Source organism: Salarias fasciatus, unplaced genomic scaffold (genome assembly GCF_902148845.1).
Source record: "Salarias fasciatus unplaced genomic scaffold, fSalaFa1.1, whole genome shotgun sequence".
NCBI classification, from domain to species: Eukaryota; Metazoa; Chordata; class Actinopteri; order Blenniiformes; family Blenniidae; genus Salarias; species Salarias fasciatus.
Window position 1 is genome coordinate 267,622 of NW_021941398.1, and position 19,350 is coordinate 286,971.

At 52.4% G+C, this 19,350-nt stretch overlaps 1 protein-coding gene across 1 annotated transcript in view; it reads left to right on the plus strand.

Moving 5' to 3' along the window:
* zdhhc5a (zDHHC palmitoyltransferase 5a) overlaps positions 1 to 19,350 on the plus strand; it is a 31,634-nt gene that overhangs the window by 3,964 nt on the left and 8,320 nt on the right. Inside the window, 8 exon segments of the mRNA XM_030087732.1 lie at positions 60 to 181; positions 4,357 to 4,514; positions 5,991 to 6,163; positions 6,269 to 6,371; positions 9,365 to 9,456; positions 11,397 to 11,523; positions 13,053 to 13,161; positions 13,235 to 13,344. Of these exon segments, the coding sequence (XP_029943592.1) occupies positions 60 to 181; positions 4,357 to 4,514; positions 5,991 to 6,163; positions 6,269 to 6,371; positions 9,365 to 9,456; positions 11,397 to 11,523; positions 13,053 to 13,161; positions 13,235 to 13,344 (994 nt within the window).

The window sequence follows — 19,350 nt, forward strand, 5'->3', positions numbered from 1 at the left end:
TCTCAGCTTCCTCCCTCCTGTTTCAGACCTCACATTCAGCTTCCTCCCTCCTGTTTTAGGTGTCCGTGGCTCTCGGAGCGTTTCTCAGTAGCTGTTCCCATCTACAATGGAGTCATCTTCCTCTTTGTTTTGGCCAATTTCTGCATGGCCACGTTCATGGACCCCGGCATCTTTCCAAGAGGTGAGAGTCCACATGGTGACCAGGACTAACCACCAGGACTGAGCCCAGGACTGAGCCCAGGACTAACCACCAGGACTGAGCCCAGGACTGAGCCCAGGACTAACCACCAGGACTGAGCCCAGGACTGAGCCCAGGACTAACCACCAGGACTGAGCCCAGGACTGAGCCCAGGACTAACCACCAGGACTGAGCCCAGGATTAACCACCAGGACTGAACCCAACTGACCAGGACTGGTCCTGACTGCAGCATAATGTCAGCAGCCAGGAGACAGGACAGTCCACCGACAGCCGAGCTTCGTGTTGCTGCTTTGTTGTTCTGTAATCATTGCATTTTGAGTCTGTCTCCTGTTTTTAACCATCATTACGCTTGCCAGTGTGATTAGGAGTAAAAAGTGAGCGTTCGTTAATTAAATTAAAGGAGGGTGGAAGAGCGAAGTAAAAACTCGACCATGCCCTGCTCACTAGCGCCCCCCTGAAAAACACTTTAAAGAAAAATCCCGAGAGAACAAACACTGGTGAGGCAAAAACACCGGAGAGGCGAAATGGCCGCAAATCGCGCAACAGCGAGTTGTTGAAAGAGCTTTGTAGCAGACTACTAGCGACCGCCCGGCTGGTGTTCTGGATTAACTGGTCCCCTTGTTAATGAGTGACGGGTTTCTGTGTAAAAACACGTTTGAAACAGCAGATGTTAAAATAAGACTCGCAAAACCCTCTAAACTGATACATTTACTGTAACTGTAGAAAACCCACGTCTGCTAGAACCACTACGTTTCAGTCGGTTTTCAACATCTGTTGGTCACAAGTTACCAAGGACGCCAGTTACATGGACAGGCGGAGCTAAGCCCTGGTGCTTTACACCGGAACGAGGCGCCAGGCGGGGGGGGACTCCAGCTCGGGGAGCGCCGCTCCTTGAGCAGCGTATCATGGAGATGTATTGAGTCTCTGCTCGGCGCTGAGGACTGCTGCTGCAGAGAGGAAGACTGGAAGTTCCTGAGACTTTAGCGCATGTCACAGAACGCTGCATAATCCGCTACCTTGTAAACGAGGATTCGTGATGGATCGCTTTGAATGTCGTCTGTGTATACACGTGGGTTTAACACAGTTTTCATACGGATTGAAAAAACCAATTCAGAGACCGCACACTTGAAGACAGCAGAAGACAAATAGGATAGCACAAGATGTTCCTCCTGTGATCTCCTCCTGTGTGGAGTCACTTACACTGACTGCATCTCCAAGCCAGCGAGTGACAGCCATCCACACACTCCATGAGTACAGGTTTGTTGTACATACACACATTCTAAATGTCACTGGTATGGCAGGATTTAGAACCTGCACACAGGTTGATATGTGAGGCTGGCAGAAAGTTCCAGCTTTGTTCCAGCAGAGGGCACACTGTTTTCCCTCACCGTCTAGTCATATCCTTCACTACTGAAGAAAGAGAGTGGAGAATGTCAACTGCCAATAAATGCACAGAGATAAAACCTCCACCATCACTTTTTAAATATAAAAACTGAACACACTTTAGATGTTTTGCTTTGAAAGGGAAATCTGAGCTGGACATGTGCAAGGTTATTTGTAAACTCATTGAGAAGAGGCAGAAGTTCACTTCGTGATGGAGTGTGTTCATTTCAAACATCCTGTTTGTGTCGTGAGCAGATGAAAGAAACCATTTACTTCAGAATGGGTATATTATAAGTTCATTCTGGTAGAAAGGTGTCATATGTTAAGATGCACAGAAAACTGATTTCCATGCTCTTTACTTTTACCTCTTTCATCTGCAGTCCACACGAAGTTCAAAGGTCAGTTGTTCTGTGAACTATGAGAAAAACCAACCATCCTTCATGGACAAGTGGTGGAGACAGGAGAAGTTCTGTAGAACCAGACCCAGAGGAGACTTCCTGCAGAACCAGATCCAGAGGAGACTTCCTGTAGAACCAGACCCAGAGGAGACTTCCTGCAGAACCAGATCCAGAGGAGACTTCCTGTAGAACCAGACCCAGAGGAGACTTCCTGTAGAACCAGACCCAGAGGAGACTTCCTGTAGAACCAGACCCAGAGGAGACTTCCTGTAGAACCAGACTCAGAGGAGACTTCCTGTAGAACCAGACCCAGAGGAGACTTCCTGTAGAACCAGACCCAGAGGAGACTTCCTGCAGAACCAGACCCAGAGGAGACTTCCTGTAGAACCAGACTCAGAGGAGACTTCCTGTAGAACCAGACCCAGAGGAGACTTCCTGTAGAACCAGACCCAGAGGAGACTTCCTGTAGAACCAGACCCAGAGGAGACTTCCTGTAGAACCAGACCCAGAGGAGACTTCCTGCAGAACCAGATCCAGAGGAGACTTCCTGTAGAACCAGACCCAGAGGAGACTTCCTGTAGAACCAGACCCAGAGGAGACTTCCTGTAGAACCAGACTCAGAGGAGACTTCCTGTAGAACCAGACCCAGAGGAGACTTCCTGTAGAACCAGACCCAGAGGAGACTTCCTGTAGAACCAGACCCAGAGGAGACTTCCTGTAGAACCAGACCCAGAGGAGACTTCCTGTAGAACCAGACTCAGAGGAGACTTCCTGTAGAACCAGACTCAGAGGAGACTTCCTGCAGAACCAGACCCAGAGGAGACTTCCTGTAGAACCAGACTCAGAGGAGACTTCCTGTAGAACCAGACCCAGAGGAGACTTCCTGTAGAACCAGACCCAGAGGAGACTTCCTGCAGAACCAGACTCAGAGGAGACTTCCTGTAGAACCAGACCCAGAGGAGACTTCCTGTAGAACCAGACCCAGAGGAGACTTCCTGTAGAACCAGACCCAGAGGAGACTTCCTGTAGAACCAGACCCAGAGGAGACTTCCTGTAGAACCAGACTCAGAGGAGACTTCCTGTAGAACCAGACCCAGAGGAGACTTCCTGTAGAACCAGACTCAGAGGAGACTTCCTGTAGAACCAGACTCAGAGGAGACTTCCTGCAGAACCAGACCCAGAGGAGACTTCCTGTAGAACCAGACTCAGAGGAGACTTCCTGTAGAACCAGACCCAGAGGAGACTTCCTGCAGAACCAGACTCAGAGGAGACTTCCTGTAGAACCAGACCCAGAGGAGACTTCCTGTAGAACCAGACTCAGAGGAGACTTCCTGCAGAACCAGACCCAGAGGAGACTTCCTGTAGAACCAGACCCAGAGGAGACTTACTGTAGAACCAGACCCAGAGGAGACTTCCTGTAGAACCAGACTCAGAGGAGACTTCCTGTAGAACCAGACCCAGAGGAGACTTCCTGCAGAACCAGACTCAGAGGAGACTTCCTGTAGAACCAGACCCAGAGGAGACTTCCTGTAGAACCAGACTCAGAGGAGACTTCCTGCAGAACCAGACCCAGAGGAGACTTCCTGTAGAACCAGACCCAGAGGAGACTTACTGTAGAACCAGACCCAGAGGAGACTTCCTGTAGAACCAGACTCAGAGGAGACTTCCTGTAGAACCAGACCCAGAGGAGACTTCCTGCAGAACCAGACTCAGAGGAGACTTCCTGTAGAACCAGACCCAGAGGAGACTTCCTGTAGAACCAGACTCAGAGGAGACTTCCTGTAGAACCAGACCCAGAGGAGACTTCCTGTAGAACCAGACCCAGAGGAGACTTCCTGTAGAACCAGACCCAGAGGAGACTTCCTGTAGAACCAGACTCAGAGGAGACTTCCTGTAGAACCAGACCCAGAGGAGACTTCCTGTAGAACCAGACTCAGAGGAGACTTCCTGTAGAACCAGACTCAGAGGAGACTTCCTGTAGAACCAGACTCAGAGGAGACTTCCTGTAGAACCAGACCCAGAGGAGACTTCCTGCAGAACCAGACTCAGAGGAGACTTTCCGGAGAACCAGTTAAATTGAGAGACATATTGGGAGCTCTGAAGTTGGGACTGATTCACTGATGAATTAATTTACAGATCAGAGACATGGGGGCTGTTCGTCTTCAGGTGGGGTGTCCGTCATGAATGAATATACAGAAATGGTGTCAGACTTGATTGAAAGGCACTTTTTGCTCACCGTCTTGTGTGATGTTTCCCACAGTGAAAGCCGCGACCCCCTGCTGGGAGAACTGGCTTCAGTGTATCAGCAGTTCATGAAGGGAACATGCCATTTCAGAACGTTTACATTCTCTCTGAAACCTGTGTGTTCTTTCCCAGCTGAAGAGGATGAGGACAAGGAGGACGACTTCCGGGCCCCCCTGTACAAGACGGTGGAGATCAGGGGAATCCAGGTCCGGATGAAGTGGTGCTCCACGTGTCGCTTCTACAGACCGCCACGCTGCTCCCACTGCTCGGTCTGTGACAACTGTGTGGAGGTGCGCTGGGCTGGGGTTTGTTCCGCCGAGTGTATCTGTGACATGATGCTGTGGTGCTGCACCAAGATCCAGTGATCCAGTGATCCAGTGATCCACATCCACAACACCAGAGACCAGTCCCCCGAAACTCACCATGGTGGTTCCTTTATGATTCTGACAACTGATTCAGCTCTGGTCCTGGAGGGTGTCTGGTCCTGGAGGGTCTCTGTCTTGGTGGGTGTCTGGTCCTGGAGGGTCTCTGTCTTGGTGGGTGTCTGGTCCTGGAGGGTCTCTGTCTTGGTGGGTGTCTGGTCCTGGAGGGTGTCTGGTCCTGGAGGGTCTCTGTCTTGGTGGGTGTCTGGTCCTGGAGGGTGTCTGGTCCTGGAGGGTCTCTGTCTTGGTGGGTGTCTGGTCCTGGAGGGTGTCTGGTCCTGGAGTGTCTCTGGTCCTGGAGTGTCTCTGGTCCTGGAGGGTCTCTGTCTTCGCGGGTATATGTCTTGGAGGTTGTCTGGTCCTGGAGGGTCTCTGGTTCTGGAGGGTCTCTGGTCCTGGAGGGTGTCTGGTCCTGGAGGGTGTCTGGTCCAGGAGGATCTCTGGTCCTGGAGGGTGTCTGGTCCTGGAGGGTCTCTGTCTTGGTGGGTATCTCGTCCTGGAGTGTCTCTGGTCCTGGTGGGTGTCTGGTCCTGGAGGGTCTCTGTCTTGGTGGGTATCTCGTCCTGGAGTGTCTCTGGTCCTGGTGGGTGTCTGGTCCTGGAGGGTCTCTGTCTTGGTTTTGTATCTGGTCCTGGAGGGTCTCTGGTCCTGGAGGGTCTCTGGTCCTGGTGGGTGTCTGGTCCTGGAGGGTCTCTGTCTTGCCGGGTATCTGTTCTGGAGGTTGTCTGGTCCTGGAGGGTCTCTGATCCTGGCAGGTATCTGTCCTGGAGGTTGTCTGGTCCTGGAGGGTCTCTGGTCCTGGAGGTTGTCTGGTCCTGGAGGGTCTCTGGTCCTGGAGGGTGTCTGGTCCTGGAGGGTCTCTGGTCCTGGAGGGTGTCTGGTCCTGGAGGGTCTCTGTCTTGCCGGGTATCTGTTCTGGAGGTTGTCTGGTCCTGGAGGGTCTCTGGTCCTGGAGGGTGTCTGGTCCTGGAGGCTGTCTGGTCCTGGAGGGTCTCTGGTCCTGGCAGGTATCTGTCCTGGAGGCTGTCTGGTCCTGGAGGGTCTCTGGTCCTGGCAGGTATCTGTCCTGGAGGGTCTCTGGTCCTGAAGGGTGTCTGGTCCTGGAGGGTCTCTGGTGTCTGTGAAGGTTCTTGGTCTCGTCCTGAGGACTCTGTCCTCTGGCCTCAGTGTTGGACATGCTGGTCTCTGGTCCTGGGCAGACCGGGGTCGGGTATTGTGTTGCAGACTGTCTCCCCACTTCGTGGTCTGGTTTTCCACTGCTCTGCTGAATGTGGTCCAGAGAGGACCAGCAGGCCTCTGTGCTGTGAAGTGGACGATGAGCTGCTCCGTCCTCCGTCCCCGCAGGACTTCGACCACCACTGCCCCTGGGTCAACAACTGCATCGGCCGCAGGAACTACCGCTACTTCTTCCTCTTCCTGCTGTCGCTCACCGCCCACATCGTGGCCGTGTTCGGCTTCGGCCTGCTCTTCATCCTCAACCACCGCCAGAGCGTCGACCGCCTGCACGCCATCGTCACGTATCCTTGGACCCGCTGTACCCAGTGAACCCGCTGGACCCCGGTGGTCTTCATTGATGCGGATCTGTCGGGTCCTCACGTGCTCCTTGACCCCGTTGCTCCCAGGCTGGCTGTGATGTGTGTGGCGGGCCTCTTCTTCATCCCTGTGGCCGGTCTCACTGGATTCCACATCGTCCTGGTGTCCCGAGGCAGGACCACCAACGAGCAGGTAACCCTGGTCCAGCGCGGTTCAACAGCCGGGACTCAAAGCTGGGACTGTCGTCAAACATCACCTGCAGATAGAGTGATAGAGCGAGAGGGCGAGAGGGCAATAGAGTGATAGAGTGATAGAGCGAGAGGGCGATAGAGTGATAGAGCGACCGGGCGAGAGGGCGATAGAGTGATAGAGCGATAGAGCGAGAGGGCGAGAGGGCAATAGAGTGATAGAGTGATAGAGCGAGAGGGCGATAGAGTGATAGAGCGACCAGGCGAGAGGGCGATAGAGTGATAGAGCGATAGAGTGATAGAGCGAGAGGGCGATAGAGTGATAGAGTGATAGAGCGAGAGGGCGATAGAGTGATAGAGCGACCGGGCGAGAGGGCGATAGAGTGATAGAGCGACCGGGCGAGAGGGCGATAGAGTGATAGAGTGATAGAGCGAGAGGGCGATAGAGTGATAGAGCGACCGGGCGAGAGGGCGATAGAGTGATAGAGTGATAGAGCGAGAGGGCGATAGAGTGATAGAGCGACAGGGCGAGAGGGCGATAGAGTGATAGAGCGATAGAGTGATAGAGCGAGAGGGCGATAGAGTGATAGAGCGACAGGGCGAGAGGGCGATAGAGTGATAGAGCGATAGAGTGATAGAGCGAGAGGGCGATAGAGTGATAGAGCGACCGGGCGAGAGGGCGATAGAGTGATAGAGCGAGAGGGCGAGAGGGCAATAGAGTGATAGAGTGATAGAGCGAGAGGGCGATAGAGTGATAGAGCGACCAGGCGAGAGGGCGATAGAGTGATAGAGCGATAGAGTGATAGAGCGACCAGGCGAGAGGGCGATAGAGCGATAGAGTGATAGAGCGAGAGGGCGATAGAGTGATAGAGCGACAGGGCGAGAGGGCGATAGAGTGATAGAGCGATAGAGTGATAGAGCGAGAGGGCGATAGAGTGATAGAGCGATAGAGTGATAGAGCGAGAGGGCGATAGAGTGATAGAGCGACCGGGCGAGAGGGCGATAGAGTGATAGAGCGATAGAGTGATAGAGCGATAGAGCGAGAGGGCGAGAGGGCAATAGAGTGATAGAGTGATAGAGCGAGAGGGCGATAGAGTGATAGAGCGACCGGGCGAGAGGGCGATAGAGTGATAGAGCGATAGAGTGATAGAGCGAGAGGGCGAGAGGGCAATAGAGTGATAGAGTGATAAAGCGAGAGGGCGATAGAGTGATAGAGTGATAAAGCGAGAGGGCGATAGAGTGATAGAGCGACAGGGCGAGAGGGCGATAGAGTGATAGAGCGATAGAGTGATAGAGCGAGAGGGCGATAGAGTGATAGAGCGACCGGGCGAGAGGGCGATAGAGTGATAGAGCGACCAGGCGAGAGGGCGATAGAGTGATAGAGCGATAGAGTGATAGAGCGAGAGGGCGATAGAGTGATAGAGCGACAGGGCGAGAGGGCGATAGAGTGATAGAGTGATAGAGCGAGAGGGCGATAGAGTGATAGAGCGATAGAGTGATAGAGCGAGAGGGCGATAGAGTGATAGAGCGAGAGGGCGAGAGGGCAATAGAGTGATAGAGTGATAGAGCGAGAGGGCGATAGAGTGATAGAGCGACCGGGCGAGAGGGCGATAGAGTGATAGAGCGATAGAGTGAAAGAGCGAGAGGGCGATAGAGTGATAGAGCGACAGGGCGAGAGGGCGATAGAGTGATAGAGTGATAGAGCGAGAGGGCGATAGAGTGATAGAGTGATAGAGCGAGAGGGCGATAGAGTGATAGAGCGACCGGGCGAGAGGGCGATAGAGTGATAGAGCGATAGAGTGATAGAGCGAGAGGGCGATAGAGTGATAGAGCGAGAGGGCGATAGAGTGATAGAGTGATAGAGCGAGAGGGCGATAGAGTGATAGAGCGACCGGGCGAGAGGGCGATAGAGTGATAGAGCGATAGAGTGATAGAGCGAGAGGGCGATAGAGTGATAGAGCGACCGGGCGAGAGGGCGATAGAGTGATAGAGCGATAGAGTGATAGAGCGAGAGGGCGATAGAGTGATAGAGCGACAGGGCGAGAGGGCGATAGAGTGATAGAGCGAGAGGGCGATAGAGTGATAGAGCGATAGAGTGATAGAGCGACAGGGCGATAGAGTGATAGAGCGACAGGGCGAGAGGGCGATAGAGTGATAGAGTGATAGAGCGAGAGGGCGATAGAGTGATAGAGCGAGAGGGCGATAGAGCGAGAGGGCGATAGAGTGATAGAGCGACCGGGCGAGAGGGCGATAGAGTGATAGAGCGATAGAGTGATAGAGCGAGAGGGCGATAGAGTGATAGAGCGACCGGGGCGAGAGGGCGATAGAGTGATAGAGCGATAGAGTGATAGAGCGACCGGGCGATAGAGTGATAGAGCGACCGGGCGAGAGGGCGATAGAGTGATAGAGCGATAGAGTGATAGAGCGAGAGGGCGATAGAGTGATAGAGCGACAGGGCGAGAGGGCGATAGAGTGATAGAGTGATAGAGCGAGAGGGCGATAGAGTGATAGAGCGATAGGGTGATAGAGCGACAGGGCGAGAGGGTGATAGAGTGATAGAGCGAGAGGGCGATAGGGCGATAGAGTGATAGAGCGATAGAGTGATAGAGTGATAGAGCGAGAGGGTGATAGGGCGATAGAGTGATAGAGCGATAGAGTGATAGAGCAGTAAGGCGATAGAGTGATAGAGTGACAGGGCGATAGAGTGACAGGGCGATAGAGTGATAGAGCGATAGAGTGATAGAGCGATAGAGTGACAGAGCGATAGAGCGACAGAGCGATAGAGCGATAGAGTGACAGAGCGATAGAGTGACAGAGCGATAGGGCGATAGAGCGATAGAGTGATAGGGCGATAGAGCATGGGCTGTGAGGGGAGGGATGCCGTTCAGAAGACACTGACTGACGGTGGTGTGTATAACGGTGTGGTGTGTATAACGGTGTGTATAACGGTGTGTATAACAGTGTGTATAACGGTTTCCTGCCTCTCGTCGTCTGCAGGTGACCGGGAAGTTCAGAGGAGGAGTGAATCCTTTCACGGACGGCTGTTGGAACAACGTCTCCCATGTGCTGTGCAGCTCTCAGGCCCCCAGGTGTTTCTCTCTTTCCTCAGGTTACAGACGAACTGCCGTGAGATGGTTTTCAATCCGCGTTAGAAAATCAGCATGTAGAACATTCTTTCATATTGTCATTTCAGCTGGAGAAATCCAACAACAGGATTCACTAGGCAGGTTTACATGGCCCCGCGTAATCTGCTTGTTGGTAGGGCGGATTGTAAATGCGTCGTATAAACACCGAGTGGATCCGCTTCACTCGGTGCGGATTGTATTTCGGAGCCGATTGTACAAGGTGGTGTAAACCAATCCATAATCCACTCCGTGTCTCATATAAACGCCACCTGACAGCAGATCGGATTAAACGGGGGAATATTTGTTCCACCATGTGTTTCTTCGTACGCAGCAATGTGATGACGTGACAGGAAACAGGAAGCAGGACAGTCAAAAACGAGCAGAAGAACGACGGTGGTTGAAAAACACTTTAATAAAAAACCCCGAGAGAACAAACACTGGAGAGGAGAGATGGTAAGCAAATCTCGCAACAGCGAGTTCAAAGAGCTCAGTAGCAGAACACGAGCCATCGCCCGGCCGGTGTTATGGATTAACTGGTTCCTGTGTTAACAAATGATGGCGGAGGTCTGTGTGAACACCTGCTGATAACAGCAGATGTTAAAGTAAGACTCACAAAAGACTTTAAACGTATACACTCACTGGAACTGTCGATAGCCGACGTTCGCCAGAACAACGACATGTCTCAGTCAGCTATTGGCCACGAGTTAACACGGGCACCAGTTAATTCAAAACATCGGCATGGAGCAGAGCTCACACCGAGACGTGCCGCTCGGCACGGCGATGCTCCGGCCGGGGGAGCAGCGTCTCATGGAGATGTTGGACATTGTTTGAGCAGAGATCAGCAGATAAAAACTCTCTGCTCGGCGCTGAGGCTGCTGCTGCAGAGAGAAGACTGGAAGTTCCTCCACAGACTCTGTGCTCATGTCACAGGACGCTGCGTAATCCACCCAGGACCCTGGTAAACCAGGATTCATCGTGGATCGCTTTGTATGCCGTACATGTACATGAGTATCTGCAGTCACGTGACCCAGGAGTTGGCAACCGGAGGGCCGCCGCCACATCGGAGTGCAAACAGCCAGGGATACACGGTTTCATTCATATACAGTACTGCCGACTGGGCGGACTTAGAAATGCTTGATGATACTTCTGATCTGAAAAGAGCCTCAAAAATCAAATCAGTTCCGGGAACAATGTCCCACAATCCTTTTCACTCATTCTCCCAGAGCCGCCAGTACTCTTACAGAGATTGAGAATTGGCTGTCTGTCCTGCGTCTGAGACACACAGCATCTGAGGAGATCCAGTATCATCCTGTGATATCTGAGACTGTCCACTATCTCAGCATCTCTTCTCAGGAGTGGAGGTCGTATCAGCAAATCGCTCAAAACTAGCTAGTTCACCGGTGGCTATCAGTTAAAGCCAACAGCTGAGTGATGTGGTAGCGAAGCTAAAAACGTGCTGCTAAGCTAGCTCCTGCACTGCTTCATTCATTAGCACGGTCGCTAACAGACACCATGTACCTGTCCACCCTGAAGGACTGTTGTTCCACAGTCTGCACGCTGTCGCCTGGACAGGAGCGTCTGACTGATGAGCAGGTAGATGATGACACAACAGATCCGGGGTCAGCCCGGAGCGCTGCCGAACACTGAAGCTCGTGATCACACTGTCGTCGAGGGCTGGAAACCGAAGAGCCGATGATCTGCCTCACGTTTCCACTCAGAACGCCGATCCGGCATGGTTCTAGCCCCTCCAGTCACATCAGCCCGGCAGCTTTTAAAGGGTGACCAGAGAGTGTAGGAGACCGTTATGAGGCCGGGACACTCCCTCCTGTCTGTTCTCTCAGCAGCAGCAACAAACCCAGCTGGAAGCCGCAGCCAAGCTCACTGAGTGTGTGTGCTGTGTGCAGGTATCTGGGCAGGAAGAAGTGTGTGCAGAGTGTGTGTGTGCAGCCTCCCTTCCTCCGGCCACAGCTGACTGAGGCTCAGCTGGCTGCCAAGATCCTGGACAACGGCATCCATGGAGACCTGCACAGGGTGAGGAGCCTTTCACCACATCCCCATTCCAGTCTGCTGGGTCCAGGTCTGGGTCCAGGTCTGGGTCCAGGTCTGGGTCCAGGTCTTCATATAGGTCTGGTCACAGGTCTGGGTCCAGGTCTTCATATAGGTCTGGTCACAGGTCTGGGTCCAGGTCTTCATATAGGTCTGGTCACAGGTCTGGGTCCAGGTCTTCATACAGGTCTGGGTACAGGTCTGGGTCCAGGTCTTCATACAGGTCTGGGTACAGGTCTGGGTACAGGTCTGGGTACAGGTCTGGGTACAGGTCTTCATACAGGTCTGGGTACAGGTCTGGGTACAGGTCTGGGTACAGGTCTTCATACAGGTCTGGGTACAGGTCTGGGTACAGGTCTGCATACAGCCCAGAGACCTCATGTAGGAGACGGTGGAAACTCATGAGACAGATATTGAAGTGAAGGAGAGCCGTGAAAAGTTTATCATCCAATGGATTTGGAAATGTTTTCACTCACCTGGTCCTGGACTAGGTGACCTCACAGTCCAGACCTCTTCCTGGGTCCTGGACCAGGTTAAGTCACAGTCCAGACCTCTTCCCGGGTCCTGGACCAGGTTAAGTCACAGTCCAGACCTCTTCCTGGGTCCTGGACCAGGTTAAGTCACAGTCCAGACCTCTTCCTGGGTCCTGGACCAGGTTAAGTCACAGTCCAGACCTCTTCCTGGGTCCTGGACCAGGTTAAGTCACAGTCCAGACCTCTTCCCGGGTCCTGGACCAGGTTAAGTCACAGTCCAGACCTCTTCCCGGGTCCTGGACCAGGTTAAGTCACAGTCCAGACCTCTTCCCGGGTCCTGGACCAGGTTAAGTCACAGTCCAGACCTCTTCCCGGGTCCTGGACCAGGTTAAGTCACAGTCCAGACCTCTTCCCGGGTCCTGGACCAGGTGACCTTAGAGTTTGATAGTGCAGTTCTTGCGATCAGCTCACTGAGGGACAGAAATATTCAGTAGATACTTTTCATCGACCATTTATGGTAGAAAGTGGGTGTGTCAGGGGCGGGGCTTGAGATCAGTCTACCTGTCACTGTCCAGGTGGACTGAGGTTTATAAAGAGGAAGATGTGCAGGTGTGCCGTGTCTTATAAATGAAGCCCGGGGTCACAGGGCCCCTGGCCCTCCTGGACCACTTGGATATCCTGGACCGCATTGATTCCCTGGGTGGCCTAGACCTCCTGCTCTGCTTGGACCTCCTGGACCTCCTGGACCTCCTGGACCTCCTGGACCTCCTGGGCCTCCTGAAGCTTCTGGACCTCCTGTTCTTCGAGCCTCAGTGTTGCTTTCAGGTGCTGGGTCTGGTCTGGACCCTTCCACAGAGACCGTCAGCAGGGTGTCTAAGAAGTGTGTAGTGTTAACGTGAAGCTTGTCCAGTGGTCCTGTGTGTGTTTCGGTCCAGGGGGGCATGCCACTGCCAGCCAGTCTCTTCTCTTATTGGCGAGGCAGGAAGACGAAGTGAAACTCGCATGTCTGTCTGACTCCTGGCTGTGGTGCTTCCTGTCCAGTCCAAGTCCAGTCTGGAGATGATGGAGAGTCAGTCGTGTGACGCCGAGCCGCCGCCTCCTCCTAAACCAGAGCTTCGTTACCCTGGAATCACCCGAGGAAACACCGAGGGTGAGTGAGGCCTGCAGCTCGGACTCTGTAGCGCCACCTGTGGTTCTGACGCTGTCTGTCGGTCCTCCTGCAGAGTGCGGCCTCCTGAATAAAGCCCCTCCCACTCCCACCATGTACAAGTACCGGCCCCCCTACAGCCCCAGCAAGAACCACACTGCTCTCACTCATGCTTACGCAAACCAGGTAAACACACACACACACACACACACACACACACACCCTCAGAGAGCTGTGTGTTTTGAGCAAACCATGTTTTCTTTTATTTCTGTCTAATGCATGTCCTTTTTTCCGTCCGGTTCCCTGTTGGACTTGTTGCTGTGGTCTCAGTGACTTTCTGTGTCAGTAAGTGATTATTCTGGAAGCGTTTTGTCCCCTTCTCCCTGTAACTTCCCTCCACTGTTGGCTGATGGGAAATACTGTGGGAAGCACATCAGAGGACGTGTCCATTCTACACAGCAGTGAATGAATGAATGGATGAATCCTGTCTTTATTGGTCCTACAAGGGGAACTTTAAAAAAGCTTCATAACAGCATGAAAGCTCCTCTATCAGAGTTCAGAGCAGAGGTCATGTGACCGACCTACTGCCCGTCTGCCCCGAGCCATGTGGAGGCAGTGAGGCCTGGTCTGCACAGCGGCTGCTTGGTGGTGCAGCACGATACAGATTGGTCTTGAACAGTCCAGGACGGTCCGGGCTGCTCCTGGACGGTCTGGGCTGGTCCAGGACGGTCCGGGCTGGTCCAGGACGGTCCGGGCTGGTCCAGGACGGTCCGGGCTGGTCCTGGACGGTCCGGGCTGGTCCTGGACGGTCCGGGCTGGTCCTGGACGGTCCGGGCTGGTCCAGGACGGTCCGGGCTGGTCCAGGACGGCCCGGGCTGGTCCTGGACGGTCCGGGCTGGTCCAGGACGGTCCGGGCTGGTCCAGGACGGCCCGGGCTGGTCCTGGACGGTCCGGTTGTGTAATATGTAGACATCCTGCTTTTTTTTTTTTTTTTTTTTTTTTTTTTTTTTTTAATACTACTTGTATTTTCTTCCTTTAACCTGTTTGTTTTATATTTTAGCTAGGGGACTACCAATGGAAATTAGCTTGGTAGCTAGAATTGGGAACATTTACATTTTATTTTCCTTCAAGTGTGTATGAATGTACACTGTCCCTGTATTAAATAAACTAAATTGAATATATAGTCGCCTGGACATAATGTCAGTGGAGCTTCAGTCCGTCGCTCCTCAGCAGGTCTGCTCGGCCCACAGTGAAGCCGTGAGCCTCGGTTCTGTGTTCCAGCTTGGAGAACGTTCTCATCCTGAACAGCACCGTCCCAACGGTGACTGGACATCGTCAGTACACCAGCGCTGTGTGGCCTGAAGACCGCTGGCAGATCTGATGGTGACCTCTGCCCCCGATGGCTGACGTGTCACAGCACCAAAGGGAGTCAGGTGTATTCTGGAAACAGTGACTCCTCCCAAGAATATGTTTTTATTGTGGGGGAAAAAACCCAAAACAATCAATACTAGTAAGCTGGAAAATGTGTGGAAGGAGAAAACAAATCATCTATGTAATAAAACCAAGTAAACACTGTTTCCAATGTGGCCGGCCGAGATTGGAATTGATCTCTGGTCTAGATTGGGGGCAGTAGGGGCAGGAACCCCCAGCTGGATGATGGCTCCAGGAAAGACCAGGACCACATCTGAGATCTCTGTCCAGAAGAGCAGTGCTAGAACAGCTACGGTCCTGCAGAACCCTCCAGCTCCAGGACTCCGGTAGATCCTGCAGAACCCTCCAGCTCCAGGACTCCGGTAGATCCTGCAGAACCCTCCAGCTCCAGGACTCTGGTAGATCCTGCAGAACCCTCCAGCTCCAGGACTCCGGTAGATCCTGCAGAACCCTCCAGCTCCCAGGACTCTGGTAGATCCTGCAGAACCCTCCAGCTCCAGGACTCCGGTAGATCCTGCAGAACCCTCCAGCTCCAGGACTCTGGTAGATCCTGCAGAACCCTCCAGCTCCAGGACTCTGGTAGATCCTGCAGAACCCTCCAGCTCCAGGACTCCGGTAGATCCTGCAGAACCCTCCAGCTCCCAGGACTCTGGTAGATCCTGCAGAACCCTCCAGCTCCCAGGACTCTGGTAGATCCTGCAAATCCCTCCAGCTCCCAGGACTCTGGTAGATCCTGCAGATCCCTCCAGCTCCCAGGCCTCTGGTAGATCCTGCAGAACCCTCCAGCTCCCAGGACTCTGGTAGATCCTGCAAATCCCTCCAGCTCCCAGGACTCTGGTAGATCCTGCAGATCCCTCCAGCTCCCAGGCCTCTGGTAGATCCTGCAGAACTCTAAAACATATATACACTCACAGGCCACTTTATTAGGAACACCTTGCTAGTACCGGATTGGACCCCGTTTTGTCTTCAGAACTGCCTTAATCCTCGGTGGTATAGATTCAACAAGGTTCTGGAATCATTCCTCAGACAGTTTGGTCCATATTGACATGAGAGCATCTTGCAGTTGCTGCAGATTTGTCGGCTGCACATCCATGATGCCAATCTCCCGCTCCACCACATCCCAGAGGTCTATAGGATGGAGATCTGGTGACTGGAGGCCGTTTGAGTCCAGTGACCTCATGGTCCTGTTCCAGAACCCAGTCTGAGATGATTCACGGTGCGTTCTCCTGCTGGAAGCAGCCATCAGAAGACGGTCCACTGTGGTCATAGAGGGACGGACATGGTCAGCAGCAAGACTCAGGTCGGCTGTGGCGTTGCAACCATGTTCAGTTGGTACTAAGGGGCCCAAAGAGTGCCAGGAAAATACCCCCACACCATTACACCACCAGCAGCACCAGTCTGAACCCCTGATACCAGGCAGGATGGATCCATGATGCCAAATTCTGACCCGACCATCCCAATGTCCAGCAGAAATCCAGACTCTTCAGAGCAGGCAGCGTTCTTCCAATCTTCTATTGTCCAGTCTGGGCTGTTGTCTGGGTGAGCCTCAGGTTCCTGGTCTCAGCTGACAGGAGTGGAACCCGGTGTGGGGTTCTGCTGCTGGAGCCCGTCTGCCTCCAGGTTCCACAGGTTCTGCTTCAGAGATGTTCATCTGCAGACCTCGGCTGTAACGAGTGGTTCTTTGAGTTACTGCTGCCTTTCTATCAGCTCCAACCAGTCTGGCCAGTCTCCTCTGACCTCTGACCTCTGGCATCCACAAGGCACTTTCGCCCACAGAACTGCTGCTCACTGGATATTTTCTCTCCACCGGACCATTCTCTGTAAACCCTAGAGATGGTTGAGTGAAAATCCCAGCAGATCAGCAGTTTCTGAAACACTCGGGCCCCATCCACACGAAGACGGATCCAGGCCAAAACTCAAAAATATTTGATCAGTTCACCCTGTCATCCACACGAATTCAGCACTCCGTGGATCTGAAACCGAACATTTTTGAAACCAGGTCCCAGGGTGAACAGATCTGAAAACTGTTGAATCCATGGCTCTTCACTCCTCTTCTGGAGCGTTCCTGATACGCTGGCGTCATCACGCTACGCCGCAACAAACGCGCCAAAATATTGACCTCTTAGTTTAGTGACGTAAATCAATATCAAAGAAAAACATCAGCAGTAATGAATGGTGTGAGAGGCCTGGAGTGTCTGGCAGAGTTTTCATCTGTCGTGCCTGGAATTATTCTGGAGAGTGTGTGTGCTATAGTGAAGTCTGGATAGGAGACAGGCTGGTGCCGTTAGAACCTTTCACAGCACCAGAAAGCTACAGAAAGGCTGATTGTAATTCAGTTTCCCAGTCAGCATGGATCTTTTTTACTTTGGACTCCTCAGTTGAGGTTTGACCTTTGGCCTCATGTGCTCAATCTATGCCACTGGCGTTCAGGACTCATGGGGATGCTGGTGAATGGGTTCTAGCGAAGTCACAGGATTGAAAGTTTCAATAAAACTAATGAAGCTGAATATAGAGCGCAAATGTTCAAAACATTAACACATGAGTCACCCAGACAAGCCACTCCTCTTCAGTGACGTAAGGCGTGGGTCAGTCTTAGCTGGTATAAGATCATTGATACAGGCAGGCATTGCTTTAGGGGGGGACAGCCACCCAGACTGTCCTCTAACCCAAGACCAGATTCTAAGTGTATCGGCATTGGACGTGAAGTTCGAGGGAGAGAGGGGAAGACCACCGCACACCTGAGATGGCAGAGAAGAGCAGGAGTTGACTTCAGGCTGGCACCAGCTGAACTGGGCTGAAATAAAATAGGCACCATCCTCTGCTGGTGAAACATGAAGCCACTGCTGAAGGGCAGTAAAGCTGTATTTCCAGGCAAATTCCAGCAGGGGGCGATGATGTTGGGTTAAAAAAGAGCCTGCGTCCCATTGGAACCCATTAGAACTAGGGATGGGTACCTTTCACATCTGAATCGATACGATACCGATACTTGGTACCTGCGAATCGATACCGGTATTTTTCGGTACCTGTTTTCGATACTTTTTTTTTTTTTTTTTTTGGGGGGGGGGGTATGCATTTGGTAATTAAAGTTATTTTGTATATTTAAAAAAAATAGTCAAAACTTCAGAATTTTCAACATTTATGCTTCAATAGCATCAACTGAAATAACTCCAACATAGAACTTGAGAAAAATGTGTGTGGGGATAAAGTAAATAAGTTAAATAAATAACAATAATAAATAACATAATAAAAATAGACTCAAAATAAATAGCTGTATGAAATGTTTCACATTTGCACCTGCTGCCCATACAGCAACAAACAACTTTCAGAATAAATAACTGTATAAAATGTTTCACATTAGCAGCACCAGGCCCCTCTACAGTAAACACTCAAAGGTATACTGGAGGATCAGAATTGTATGGTTCCAACTCGTGATTGGGCAGTCATAATGCCAATCAAACGCCACGTGGGACCGCTTTTGCGTGATGACATATCATGTCGAGTCGCCGCCTCTGATGCGCGCTCTTGTTTCGAGCCGCGCATGCGCAGAGCATTGTTTAGGAAGTGACATGCAGCGGGAGCGACCATCGCAGAAGCAGAAGCCGCAGAAGCGGCTTGTTCCTCCTGTGAACAACTCCGAACAGGGGCGGGGTGGCCATCGGGAGGTTTCCCGAACGGCCGGTGTGTTACAGGCCAGTGTGGTCTATTCCGGCCGGCAGCCACAAGCAGCCGCCCCCCCCCCCCCCCCCCCCCCCCCCCCCCCCCCCCACGCCCGCTCTCACGGCCCGTGTGCGTGTCCGCTCTCCCGGTACATTATATATTTGATCCCGGTCTGCGAGTCAAAATACTCCGAAGATTTTGGACCCACGTAACCGTGTCACCGTGTCCTCCGCTCTTGCCGATTGCCGATGCATAATGTCAAGGTGTGTTCAGGGTCAAAAAAAAAAAAAAAGGTGCGTTCAGGTACCGAAATGTGGTACCGACGGATTTCCCGTGAATCGATACTCGGTACTTAAGCGGGAATTCGGTCGGTACCAAAAAATTACCGAAATTCGGTACCCATCCCTAATTAGAACCCATTAGAACCCACTGAAATAGTGAGTGTAAGTAAATACCTAAGCTCCTGGTTCCAGAACAGGTTCTGGTCTCCGTCTCTGGTTTCATCAACCAAGTCATCTTAACCAGACTCTGATTTTCAGATCAGTCATCTCTTGATTTGATTTCAGCAGTTAGCTTTGCATAAATCAGCCAATCACAGCTCTTCCTCTGTCCACAAGCTGTGGTCATGTGACAGGCTGGACCAATCACACTTAAATCGGGTTTACAGCCTTCAATACAAAGACATCCTGCTGGAAACTCCAAAACAGGATTTCAGAACGCTGTGGGGGGATCCACGAACTGCCCACTGAGGCGATGGGAACGCCATGTTAGCTCTTGGATATAGTCAGTGAAGGAAACCTTGGAAACCCTGACCCGTCTGAGGTCTGTGTGGTCTGCTTTAAGGCGGGTCTGACCTTCATCTGGTGGGCAGGACCAAACCATTTCATGCAGAGGGATTATTTGCAGGCGTGGTAAGGTGTTTTAAGTAGAGGGGCTGGTGACTGAATGAAGGAGTGACGTCATTGCATTTTTTCCCTGCTGTATAGCGCATCGCCACTCAGCGCATCGCCATATCATACAACACAAAAACATTAAGAAGTTCTAACAAATTCACATTGTTACATTTTTGTCTCCATAAGACACCAAATGACAAGAGCAGACGAG